The sequence below is a fragment of the Canis lupus genome, chromosome 3, assembly GCF_011100685.1.
Source record: "Canis lupus familiaris isolate Mischka breed German Shepherd chromosome 3, alternate assembly UU_Cfam_GSD_1.0, whole genome shotgun sequence".
In the NCBI taxonomy this organism is placed as follows: Eukaryota; Metazoa; Chordata; class Mammalia; order Carnivora; family Canidae; genus Canis; species Canis lupus.
The window spans coordinates 24,313,621-24,326,924 of record NC_049224.1 but is presented as its reverse complement, the minus strand read 5'-3'; the positions used below and the strand labels follow the sequence as shown (position 1 = coordinate 24,326,924).

At 39.1% G+C, this 13,304-nt stretch overlaps 1 protein-coding gene across 1 annotated transcript in view; it reads left to right on the top strand.

Annotated features, from left to right (window-relative positions):
* Positions 1–13,304, top strand: part of VCAN (versican) — a 111,376-nt gene that overhangs the window by 27,919 nt on the left and 70,153 nt on the right. The window contains 1 exon segment of the mRNA XM_038532407.1: positions 11,021–11,314. Coding sequence (XP_038388335.1) covers positions 11,021–11,314 — 294 coding nt within the window.

The window sequence follows — 13,304 nt, the reverse complement described above, 5'->3', positions numbered from 1 at the left end:
CCTATTCACAATTTACAGGTTAATTTTTATACTGCTTCTTCATGTCAAAATCCAGGATGATTCTATCACTTCCATGATTTGTGTAATACTTCTGTGTCCTCCTTGTGTCTGGCCTAGAACCAAAAAATAACCTTTCCTTTTTGCTATCATATGATCTCCTTTAGATATGCAAAACTAAAACTTTAGGTAAAGGCTCAGATGTCATTAAACAGGTCTTAAGCAGGGCTTGAAGGGTCAGGCTTTTTTGGAGGCTCCGACTGGACAAAAATCAGATATCAAATCTAGAAACTCCATGATTTCGCTCCTGTAGATTCTCAGATTGACTTTTAATTTTAGTGGAATCTACAGTATATAACCTACAAAATACTTCACTGGCAGGAGTTATCTAAGAATTAGTGATACTGGTCTTATGTAGTTAAGAAGTCCCATGTCAGCTAGAAGAGCTTCCTGCTGGGTCCATGGATCAGCGGATGATTCAAATATTGATTCTAGATTATAGAACCTCTTCACTTTGGTTCACTTTGGTTTGGTGCCTTCTAGAAGATGCTAAGAACTTCTCATTTATTCTCCACAGAACTGCTGGAACTACAGATCATAGCTGTGGCTGTGGCTTCTTATGTAGGCTTTGGAAATTAACAGTTTCAGGGACCTGAAACTGTACTTGGAAGATATTCGGGTGTAAGTGTTAGAGCAGCGTAGCTAAGAGTCAGTGAGGAAAGCCACCAGCATGGCACAATGGCAGCACCTCTGAAAATGATGTTCTCATTCAATCCAATGATTTTCATAGATTGATCATGAAGCAGCTCCACGGGTAAGATAAGGAAGGAAACTATTTATTGTTTGGTTGTATTATTGTTTAACTTAATCCTCATGAAAACCTTGTCAAGTATTTCTTTTTCTTTTTCTTTTTTTTTAACCCTGCTTTTTGCCATAAGGAAAGGCTACATAATTGGATATGTGCTTTTTCCTATTCCACTGCAGTAAACTCCTGTGGCCACCATGGATTTCCCACCAAAGCAACAGATAGTCTTACCAGCCAGGAAGAGAGAAAGTGCTCTCCAGGCTCCCCCAAATCTCTGATTTCTCACATAAGAATATCTTAATTCTTATCTGAGTAATGATTGCGTTGTAATGATTAAAATTGCTGGGTTAAATGGTAACTCTATTTTTTAACTTTTTCAGGAGCTGCTAGCCTATTTTCCAATGTGGCCACACCATTTTAAATTCTGACCTGCACTCTCTTAGGATCTGATTCTTTCGCTTTTTTTGCCAACACTTGTTTTTTATCTGAGTTTTGATTATAGCCATCCTAGTGGGTATGCAATGATATCTCATTGTGGTTTTAATTTGTATTTCTTTCATGGTTTATGATGTTAAGCAACTTTTTATGTGCTTATTGGCCATTTATATATTTTCTGGAGAAATGTTTATTCAGTGTGGCTACAAGATGAATAAGTCATGGGGATGTAACATACTGCATGGAAACCATAGTTAATAATATTATATTGCATATCTGAAAGTTGCTAAGAGAGTAAATATTAAAAGTTCTCATCATAAGAAAATATATCTGTAACTATGTATGGTGATGGATATTAACTAGACTTAGTGTGGTGGTCATTTTGCAATATATACAAATATCGAATCATTATGTTGTATACCTAAAATGAATATTATGTATGCCCCTTAAACTTCAATTTAAAAAATAATGAAATCTTGGGGCACCTGGGTAGCTCAGTCAGTTTCTGACTTTTTAAAAAATATTTTATTATTTATTTATTTATTCATGAGAGACACAGAGAGAGGCAGAGACCCAGGCAGAGGGAGAAGCAGGCTCCATGCAGGGAGCCCGATGGGGGACTTGATCCAGGTTCCCCAGGACCACGCCCCGGGCCAAAGGCAGAGCCAAACCGCTGAGCCACCCGGGCTGTCCTAGTGTCTGCTTTTGGCTCAGGTCATGATCTCAAGGTCCTGGAATTGAGCCTCATGTCGAATGAATTCCCTGCTTAGTGGAGAGCCTGCTGTTCTGTCTCCCCACCCCCCGCTTGTGCACCCTCTCTCTCTATCTCAAATAAATAAATAAAATAAAATAAATAAAATTTTTTTTTTAAAAGAAAGAAATGTCTATTCAGAACCTTTGCCCATTTTTAACTGGGCAACTCAATTTTGTTGTTGAGTGGAAGGAGTTCTTTATATATTCTAGATTTTAAAGTGTCTTTTCAGAAGATTTGTACATATTTTTTTTTCATTTCATGAGTTGTCTTTATTACTTTCACAGTAGGGTCCTTTGACATACAATTTTTAAAAACTTTAATGAAGTCTAGTTTTTATTTGTTCTTTGGTTGTTTGTGCTTTTGGTGTCATATCTAAGAAAACACTGCCAAATCCCCAGTCATGAAGGCCTGCTTCTGTGTTTTCTTCTACAAGTTTTATAAGTTTTAAGTTTTACTTTTATTTTGATTTTGAGTTAATTTTTGTATGTGGTATGAGGTAAGAGTCCAAATTCATTCCTTTGCATATATATCCAGTTGTCCCAGCATCACTGTTGAAAAGACTATTCTTTCCCCCATTTAATGGCCATGGCACCTTTTTGAGAATCAACTGATCATAGATATATGGGTTTGTTTCTGGACTCTCCATTCTATTCCATTAATCTATGTGTCTGTACTTTATGTCAGTACCACATTGTCTTGATTACTGTTGCTTTGCAGTAAATTTGAAATTGGGAAGTATAAGACCTCTGTGTTCTTTTTCAAAATTATTTTAGTTATTCTGGGTCCTTTGAGTTCTCATATGAATTTTAGGATCAGCTTATCGATCTCTACAAAGAAGCCAGCTGGGATTCTGATAAGGATTGCATCGAATCTCTAGATAAATTTGTGGCATATTGCCATCTTAACCATATTCAATCTTCTGATCCATGAATATGGGATGTTTTTCCATTTCTTAAGACCTTCTTTAATTTCTCTCAGTGTTTTATAGCTTTTAGAGTATAAGTTTTGCAGTACTTTTGTCAAATTTCATCCTAAATATTTTGTTCTTTTTGATGCAAATCAAAATGGAAGGTTTTTTAAAATTTCTTTTTCTGATTAGTTGTGGGAAGTGTGTGGAAAGGCAATTGATTTTTATATGTTGGTCTTGTGTGTTCTGCAACTCTGCTGAACTTGTTTATTAGTTCTAATAGCTTTTTAATGGCATCCTTAGGATTTTCTATATATAGTCCCTTGCATTTATAATCTTACTGTACGTAAGTAGACTTGTCCTGACATATGCCCCTTGAGACATGTGATAGTCATTTGCTGTAAGGTTTTGATGTCAAGATCTCTTAGAGTTCTGAATTGAAAATGCTTCTTTGTAAGTACAGTGGCCATTTACCTTTCAGCTGTGAAAAGTAAAAAGAAAAAAAAAAAAGCTAAACTAGGCTGATCGTCCTGTGTTGACCTGCAGCCATACTGTGCCTGTCAAATCAAATAACACGTTCAATCTCATATATTTTGAAGACTCAGACACCCAGAAATTTTTTAGAGCCTCCTTCTCACTCTAATTAAAGTCTTACTGCTCTGTCAGTGGGAAAGAATGAGATCTGACACCCTGAAAAACCATTAAATATATTTAAATTTTAGTGGGGCTTCCTGTTGCTGAAGCCTTTCAAATCAACATACAGGAGATCTTATATAATAACATACTGACAATCCTGTGGATTCCTTTTCTCATGCATTGTTATCTGACTTAGAGCATGTTAACGGACTATCAGAGCCAACTGATGACAGGTCTTTACTAATTAATTAGAAGTTAAAAATGCAAAGTTCTATCTATGCTACAAGCCACATCATGCTTCTCCTTCAGCCTAAGACAAGTAAGAAATCTGAAAAGTGCTGATCTCTCTTACCAATCTCATTACCCCTAAATTGGAAACAATGCCAGCCTAGCTCTAGAGATGAAGTGAAGTTACGTTGGCGGCCCCTGAGGCTTTCTAGTCCCCAGGAACAGAAGGCTGGCCTCTGTGCGGGTTAAAGGATCAAATCTTAGGGGAACTGACATGCTTTTGAATTATCTTCAAATATCGGCCCTCAAAAGATTATATAGCAGCGTATGTTAGCTGTTAATCAAACATGTACAGCTGATGGATTTTGTGATCCAGAGTATAATGAGCATTAGTCTTCGATGCTTTGATCGTGTGTGTATATAGACACAGTCAAAAAAAAAAAAGAGCAAGAGTGAAAGAGTGAGAGAAGACAAGAGAGACAGAGAGAGAGGGGGAGAAAGAAAAAAAAAAGAAACCTCCTTTGAAACTTTAAAGTTTAAAACTTCAAAGCTAATAATAATTATGCTGAATTGCTTTTATCACCAGGCTACTTGCCATAAGTGGTTTTATTATATCAGCATTTAGAAGCTCATTTTACGTGACTACTTCCAGCTCGTACACTCTAGCTACTTTTACATAATTTATTGCTTATTTAAACTTACATAGCAAGGAAATGTAGTCACATTTATACATCTTGAACTTCCTTAAAGTGAAAGAAAATCAGAGAATTCTTTTTTCCAAATGGGTAAAGGGAATCATCATTAGTTTAGAACTTATTTTCAGACCAGACAGTTCATTATAGAAGGGTTATGAGGACAAATAAACATTAAAAACAACAACAACAACAAGCACTTAACAGACTGCCCAGCAAATATACTCAGCAAGAAAACAATGGTGGGATCCCAGCTTTGGCCACCTGTCCGCTGAGTCCAGGAGAGGTTGCAATAATTATGTATGACCCACTCCTGCCAATTCCCCCTTTCTCCTTGGTGTTTACAGGGAATTGTCGGCAGGAGAGGAAGATCTTATCCTAGCTTTGCCCTAGAACTAAGCTCCTTAATAATTGTGTCAAGTTACTCCTGGCTATAAACTCCAGCTTTTGAACAGTGTGGGTCATTTTTAATGTTTGATTTGTTTTCATCATTGCTCGCCTTTTCAGTATGTGTCATTTTTTTTAGTCTGCCAAGAAGCCACTTTTCCATTTAGCAATCAGAAGTGTGGAAAAAAAAGAACATGCATGGTCCAATTTTCAGGGAGTCTTGTAGCAGTTAGTTGTCAGATTTAGTATTTTTTTTGTCAGTATTTTTTCCTAATATTTCTGATGATGTTAATTCCCATGATTAAGGTAAATTTAGTTTGTGGGATGTCACCAGCTATTAAAGTCTCGCCAGCAGTGTCTTCCAGTTTCTTCTAGGACATCCCTAGAAAGCTGAAACAAGAGGAATACCTCAAACCAACAACATTTAACTTGAGATTTTGGAAAAAAATATGCATTAAGATACTGTATATATGTTTTTCACAAGAATATGCAAGTTATCCTATGTGTGAAATCCTCTGTTCTGCATTACTACCTATCATGTGTGTACATATGTGAGCACGTATGTATACACCTCAACGAATTCTTACTTATGCTAACTTAAATTAACTTGGCCTTTTACGTTAAGTAATGTGTTGTTTTATACATGTGAATCATTTTCTGTATTTCTTTCCTGACATTTCATTTGTTTTCTTTAGAGAAAAAATTAAGTATTCTCTCATAGGTAGATAACATCTACAAACATGTTCCAAATCTATACTCTAGTTACAAATTAGATGATAAGTGTCTTATACATGTGGCTGCCCTGAAGAGGCTACTTCTAGAACTAAGACTCGACTCATCCTCATCGACTCATTGTCAACTTGTGAAAGTAATGTTTGCCTTCCAGGAAGGCAACTATCCAGTAAATCTGAAATACACGAAATGGCTCAGTTACAAGTATTCAGGGGTAGAAACACAACACAGCCTTGTCCTATGCTAATGAAATAGGCATTTTATCTCACAAAAGGTTTTGCTTTCTCTCCCTTTCTAAAGGCAGTACCGTGATTCAGAAGGAACTTTGATTACCTAACCTACATCAGAGGCAAGGAGGTACCTTTAGGATACCTTAGGGGCAGGAACTTACAAAACTTGACCAATGGAGACCTGTTGTAGAGAGAGAAACTAAGCAAATGCGCTGAGTTGCTTTGTTTGATTTCCTATGTTTGTTTTCTCTTTCTCTTGATTCTTTGGTGCCTGATTTGCCCTTGCTTCTGGACTTTAGACTCTAAAGTTTTGATGCATCCTCTTAGGATCATTCATTTTTGGACCAAGGCTGGAGCTACATTACTGTCACTGGCCCAGACTTCATAGCAGTCTCATTTCACTCCGCTGCGCTATAGTTTAGGACATACAATTTGACCTAGAAATAATTTCTGACTATGGTTTTAAAATTTGAAAGTAGGAATGCTTGGGTGGCTCAGCTGTGGAGCGTCTGCCTCTGGCTCAGGGTGTGATCCTGGGATCTGGGATCGAGTCCCACATCGGGCTCCCTGCCTGGAGCCTGCTTCTCCCTCTGTCTGTGTCTCTGGCTCTCTCTCTCTCTCTGTCTCTCATGAATAAATAAATAAATAAATAAATAAATAGTGGAAAAAAACTGAAAGTAGATCAGTGGAAACATTGAAAATCTTAACATCTTGACTGCTTTCTCATTGTGAAAGTGGAGAGTGTTTAGCTTAAAATCTGCATTTTTTTTTCCTGTGGGATAAGCTTTTATTCTATGGGAAAGCTTTGTGTCTACAATTTTTTATTGAGGAGAAAGCCTGTTTTTATCTGTTGTTGTTTGGTTTACTTTTTTCAAAAAGATCTTATTTTAAGAGATGGACTTCTTGGGACGCCTGGGTGGCTCAGCAGTTGAGCCTCTGCCTTTGGCTCGGCGTGATCTGGGATCCGGGATCAAGTCTCATATCAGGCTCCCTGTAGGGAGCCTACTTCTGCCTATGCCAATGTCTCTGCCTCTCTCTCTGTGTGTGTCTCATGAATAAATAAATAAAATCTTTTAAAAAAGAAATGAACTTCTTCCGTGGTCAGCTTAAATACCATCCTAGATGCTGCATCAAGGCTCTCTGCTTTTGCCAGTTCTCTGTGCTCACGGGCAGTCTTTGAGGCAACCCTGGGAGGCAATGGACTTCATAGGCCCTTTGCTTTGTACTCTAGTGTTTTGGCTCTTGTCTTGATGCTGTTTGGTTCCCTGGTCCACTTTGCTTCTATCTTAAGCAGGTTGACACGTAGGCAAGCAGAAACTTAATACTAAATTATACTTCCTATGGATACATTGAGTTTGGAAAACTATTCCATGAGACAGGTCCATGGACTATTAATTGTATTCTATGGGGAAAGGAGAGTTCTCTGGTCAAATGCTTTACAAATCATAACTCCAAGTGCAGTTGTCCATGGAATCTCTTTTCTGTAGAATACTATGGACATCTCAAGGATCACCAGTGTTCTGTAGAAGACATTTTTGGAAATTATGTTCTTTGAACTTGGACCATAAGTTAACAGTCTTTCTGATTCACATCTTCAACAATAAGCTTTTAATAATTAATTCTGATTTAAGCAATAGGTCACCTACATTTGTATTATGTTAGATAAAAGATATATAGTGTTAAAGGATTATCTAATTAAAACCAGGCATCTAATGGATAAAATAATACAAGACAAGAGGTCATAGATGTCTTAGGAATCCAAGACACTTAGTAATATAAGTTAGTTCAATTACTGCTGTGTGTACCTATTTTTTAAAAATATTTTATTTATTCATGAGAGAGAGAGAGAGAGAGAGGCAGAGACACAGGCAGAGGGAGAAGCAGGCTCCATGCAGGGAACCTGATGTGGGATTCGATCCCGGGCCCCCAGGATCAAACCCTGGGCTGAGGGAGGCGCTAAACCCCTGAGCCACCCAGGGATCCCCTGTGTGTTACCTATTGACTTACCTTTTCTATTTTCTGGCTTGGATATCAGTATAAACCTGATGCGAGGCTATTCTGGCGTATGTTAGAAAAGTATAAGATGTCCTGGCCTTGATATTTTGAGGTGGATACGTAGGAAGGGCAAAGTTTGGATGTTTAACTTCTCATTTTTGGTATGGATTGAATATTAATTGTAACAGCTTCGAGATACAGTAAGATAATTCTATACTGCGGGATGCTTTACTATATTATTAGATTTTATTATTAGATTTTTGAAGTGGGCAAAGTCATGTTCGTGTTAAACAATCATGATTTAGGAGGTCTTAGGTACTTTTTGGAACAGAGTTAAAATGAGTATTTTTCTTTTCTTTTCCTCATCTTGAAATAAAATGATTTGCCATATATAGCTTTATAAATAAATTATTTTGATTCTCGCCTTAAACTCAGTGCCAGTTAATATTTTTTAAATCTGAGTTGAATGAAGCCCAATGGTGATATCAATCTTCTTCAATTTTTTTTTTTTTTTTGCAGTTTGAAAAGTTCCTATATATAAAGGAAAATAGGTGGCCTTGGGGGACAATAGAGTTTAATCAAATAAGTAATATGATCATTTTATGGGTATTGGATAGCTGGATGTAAATTATATCCTCCAAAAAAATGAATTAAATAATTGACTGCAATGTAAAGTAAGATTTAACAAGAGTTTCTATATGAAAACTTTTATAAGTAGATCTTCATCGACTTTTTAAAAAAAATATTTTATTTATTTATTCATGAGAGACACAGAGAGAGAGGCAGAGACACACAGGTAGAGGGAGAAGCAGACTCCCTGTGGGGATCCCAGTGTGGGACACCATCACTGGGATCACTCCCCGAGCCCAAGGCAGACCCTCAACCGCTGAACCGCCCAGATGTCCCAATCTTCATCAATTTAATAATAATAATAATAATAATAATAATAATAAGGGAATTCCCTTTTTTAACCTACCAGCATCTTCTGAAACCATTCTTCAACACCCCAAACATGTTTGCTGTTTCAAAGAGGGAAACCAGTTACCCATGAAGCCATGCAGTCAGTCTTCTGCCTTAGCTCTTTGGCCACACTAGAAGTCCATTTCCCCCAACACACAGCCTGGCATCGCTGCCTGGAGCAGCAGACTTTTACTAGATCAATTATATGTCTCTTCCTGCCCTGGTTGGCTGATGGCTCTTCTTAGTGTAAAGGAACAGTAGTTTGGCCTCAGAGCTGAAGTACGTCACTAGGCAGGGAACTAAGGCAGCAGAAGGATCTTCCAGCTGTAATAACAAATGCAAGTGTTCCACCTTGGAGGGAAGCATCTTGGCCTGCTGCCCTCTTTCACACTTGCATTCCTTTGAAGTGACTGAGTCAGGAGGACACAGCCGCAGCCTCTCTCTCTGCCCCCCACCCCCACCCCCGGTTGCCCTAAGCCACATCCACAGGTGAGATGGGTCGGCTGTCCGGCCAGCGGCTCCCCAAAGCTCTGCTGCAGCAGCTTCCTCCAGTGCACTGCCTGGGAAGGGAAGGATGGAAGAAAAAGAGCACCTGTTTCTTACCAGGAACTTGAAATGTCACTCACTTAGCTAGAATGTGTACTAAGGAAGTGGTGGTTTTAAAGCTTCTCAGGGAGGGAGGTGGCTCCCCAGGAATGGGGAGCAGGAACTTACATTCTTAGAGTGTACTTCTGGCTTTGAGGTCACAGTCTGTGCCGGCCTCCACAGTTAAGGACAGAAACCCATTGTCCCCTCTCCCTTTTTAAAATTTTTTTCAGGCCAGTAAAAGTCATTTCGCTGTCTCTTCTTCAAATAGCTCTTATGGGGATTTGGCCTGGTTTTGTCACCAGCGTTAGAGTCATAGTGACAAAAGCAGACGTGTGTGATCTGGCCATTTTTCCCATGACTGGCTTTTCCTGCTCTATAAGGCTCTCCCACACTGAGAGAGAGTAATGGCTCTCTTCATTTTAAATAATTGCTTGTTGCATCTGGCTTTAGTCAGGTGAAGAGCCAGATCCAGAGAGCTGGAGTCCCCCTTGCCCGATAGATCGGAGAGTCAGAGAGCGGCCTTGGTGAGGTGCATGCAGGACTTGCAGCTGCTGCAGTAACTGGCCATCAATATTTCTGCGGCCTCGCAGCCTCATTCTCTATTCCCCCTGCCTACTGTGTTCGCTTAGGTATCCTCTAATTCTGCCCCTTTGAGCCACTTGTGCTCACATGTGAGAAGCATCCTTCAATTTGCATTGAATTTACTGCAGTGGGTTGTCTTGTTAGCTACCCAAGTACCAATTAACGAACCCCAGCACTTCCAGAATATTTTACTGTGACATGTTAAGTCATTACGAACATACTCTCTGCTCATTGGGCCACGTGATGAGTAAAGGAAAGGTTCAGCCTTTCTTTGTTAATCCACAAGCGCATGTAAGAGCCTCTTCAATCTAGTTAGAGCCCCTGCTAGCATTTATGGTGTCTTTGTGAGACCTGGAAAAAGGTGCCCCCCCCCACCTTTGGGCAGACGGACTGCAAGAGGTATGCACCCTAGGGGGCAAATAAAAAAGTGCCCCTTCCTCCCTGGGGCCCTGGGTCACTTTGGCCAGATGAGTGGGAGCTAATGGTGGTTGGCCTCCACGCACTCTCACCCCGGCTGACGTAACCATCCAGGCAGTCTCGGGCCTCACACGGAAGAGCCTTCCATCCTGCTTCTGTCCCTTCCCGTCTTCAGACCCTGGAGTTTTTCTCGTCCTGTTGTTTCATCTGATGGTAGTCCGTCCATTTTGATGGCTGTGATATGTGAGGAGGGTCTGAGAACTACTGTGGGATTTCAGGTGAAGCGAAGTGAAATGACCTCGGGGACATTCGGTACAGTTTTCCTTTCCAGCCTGATCTTTCACTGAAGAGAAAACTCGTTTCCTAGATAGCAATGCAAAGAATCCATTGGAAAGGTTTGTTCATTTTTAAAGAATTAATCGTGACTTTACTATCAGATGGTGGCTTCTATATACCCATAGGCCATAGACATCTGACAATATAAAGTTAATATATGGGAACTTTTCTGTTATATGTAACAAAATTGAGTAACCGCTGTGTTTCCTGCTTTAAAGTATCAGCAGCTGCTGCCTTGCCATGAAAAAAGTATTATAGACGACCACCTACCCCCCTGCCCCTGCACCCCTAAAGTGGAAAGGAAGGAATAACATTTTTTTCTCATTTTTCTTCTTTCAGGTGATGTGTTCCATATCACTGCTCCCAATAAATTTACCTTTGAGGAGGCCGAAGAAGAGTGTGAGAACCAGGACGCCCGGCTGGCGACAGTGGGGGAACTCCAAGCAGCTTGGAGGAATGGCTTTGACCAGTGCGATTATGGGTGGCTGTCCGACGCCAGCGTTCGCCACCCTGTGACTGTGGCCAGGGCCCAGTGTGGAGGTGGTTTGCTTGGGGTGAGAACCCTGTATCGTTTTGAGAACCAGACAGGCTTCCCTCCCCCTGATAGCAGATTTGATGCCTACTGCTTTAAACGTAAGTGTTTGATACCTTTATAAAAATTATAGAGTTTTAAAAAATACTTCGGAGACATGCATTGGTGTTCACCTAGCGATGGGAATGGATTCCATGTCTTGCAGTGTATGCACAGAACGGAAACAGTTGAGTGACTTTCAAAAGCAGATAAACAGAACGGCAGTGATACGGTTAACGTAACAGGAAGTTTGACAGATGTTCTTTCAGAGGCGATGAGGAAAGGAATCAAGTTCAGGTCTCAACTGTGCTCCATCGCACCTAGAACCACCGAACATATTTCTGATTATTCTTTTTTTTTTAACGTTAATTGCGGTCCTTAAATGTAATTCGATTGTTGGTGCTCTAGTGTTGAGGCCAGCTGTGGCTGAGTTGAGTCCTTGAGTTCTGGCTATTTTGTCTTTGTTTGGTATGTCTTTCTTTGAAATGGCGGAGAATTGGAATTTCAGTAATTGCAGGTGAGTACTTGGAACAGCGATGGATAATCCTAACATTTCAGTTAATACCTAAGAAGCCACGCTATAAGTAAATATCTCCATTTATCTTATTTTATTTCAAGTGATGGAAATGTGTGCCTTCTAATCATTGATTCTCTAGTATCATATTGAAGTACAGTCTATGTTCTTTGAAAGATGTGACGTAGGCTATCTTCAGTTAGGTCTGCTACTTAAAATTGGACTTAAGTAACATTCGTGATTTAATTTAAATTTTTCAGATGTCCTTAAATTATTTTAGCAATAGTAGTCACATGATATAGTATCACGTTTGTCCAACACCTGATCAAAGAAGCAAGCAATCCAGAGTCTCATTGTGCTTTTTTACTGAAAGGTCTGTACTGTTGTGCCAGCTAAACAAAGATTTCCTAGAATTTGGGGTGTGTTCCAAGTAGAACCATGTCACGTTGAAATACAGCGAAAGGATTTTACTAAGTTTCCAAGACATCTTGTTTTAGCAATATGTAACTGAAAAGAGGAGAAAATATTCTAGCCTATTATGTAATTGGTTTCTAAAGTGCAATACACAGGCGGTCTTTATTCACAAAAAAGTCACAGCTAGGATGTCTGAGTGGTCAGCAGAAGAGCCGTTAGTGCAGTGGAAAGGCGTGAGTTCACATGCTACTGCTTCCCTGCCGAGGTGTCTCTGCCCACATCTCCCATAGACTCAAATTTCTGGGTGTGAAAGCCATGTGTTGTGTGTCAGTGCAATACAAGCCGGCCATAAAAAGCCACTGGAAATACTAACTTTTGTTCCTAGACCCTGAAACAACAGAAAAGTTCTTCATTATTTTCAGGAAAAGAAACGACGATAAAAAGGAAAGCCTATCTCCAAAAGTAGAAAGATGCACATTCTTTTAACAGTGACTTTCAAGTAGTTGAAGCTCTCAAATCATTTTTACATTAAGTGACTCTGATTAAGAACTGAAATCAGATTGGTGTCAGAAGGCAGGTTAGAGAGGTTTAATTAGGAAAGGAGTGGAATTACCCTGCTTGACTACCTTGCTCAATTGTATTTTCATGTGCTTTATAAAACTGGCTAGAGAAAACTTTTAAAGAAGTTTTTTTTTTTTTTTCCCCTCCCTCAGGGTAAAACTTAAACTAAAGGCTGTCTGTAGCCCCAAAGAACTCATCCTGGTTATGTTTTAAATTATTTATTTAAATGAGGAATTCACATGAACACATGAAATGACAAGATATTTAGAATAAATACAATAACCACCTACTAAAAATCTACATAAAATCTGAGAAGAGTTAGAAAATTTAGGTCCAGTTTCTTCTTTCTAACTCATTTGAATCTGTATAACTTGGAAATATATAACTTCCAAATATCATAGTTCAAATTTTGTTTTTTTTCCCAAACCAAAGGGCAATCTAAACTAATCCAAGTCTAATCTAAGGGTTAGGTTCTTGTTTATTTCTTCCCTAAGACCTATTATATTCAAAATGTATTCAGCACCTAAAAGATTTAGAAGGCTTAGTCATAACACAAAAATCTT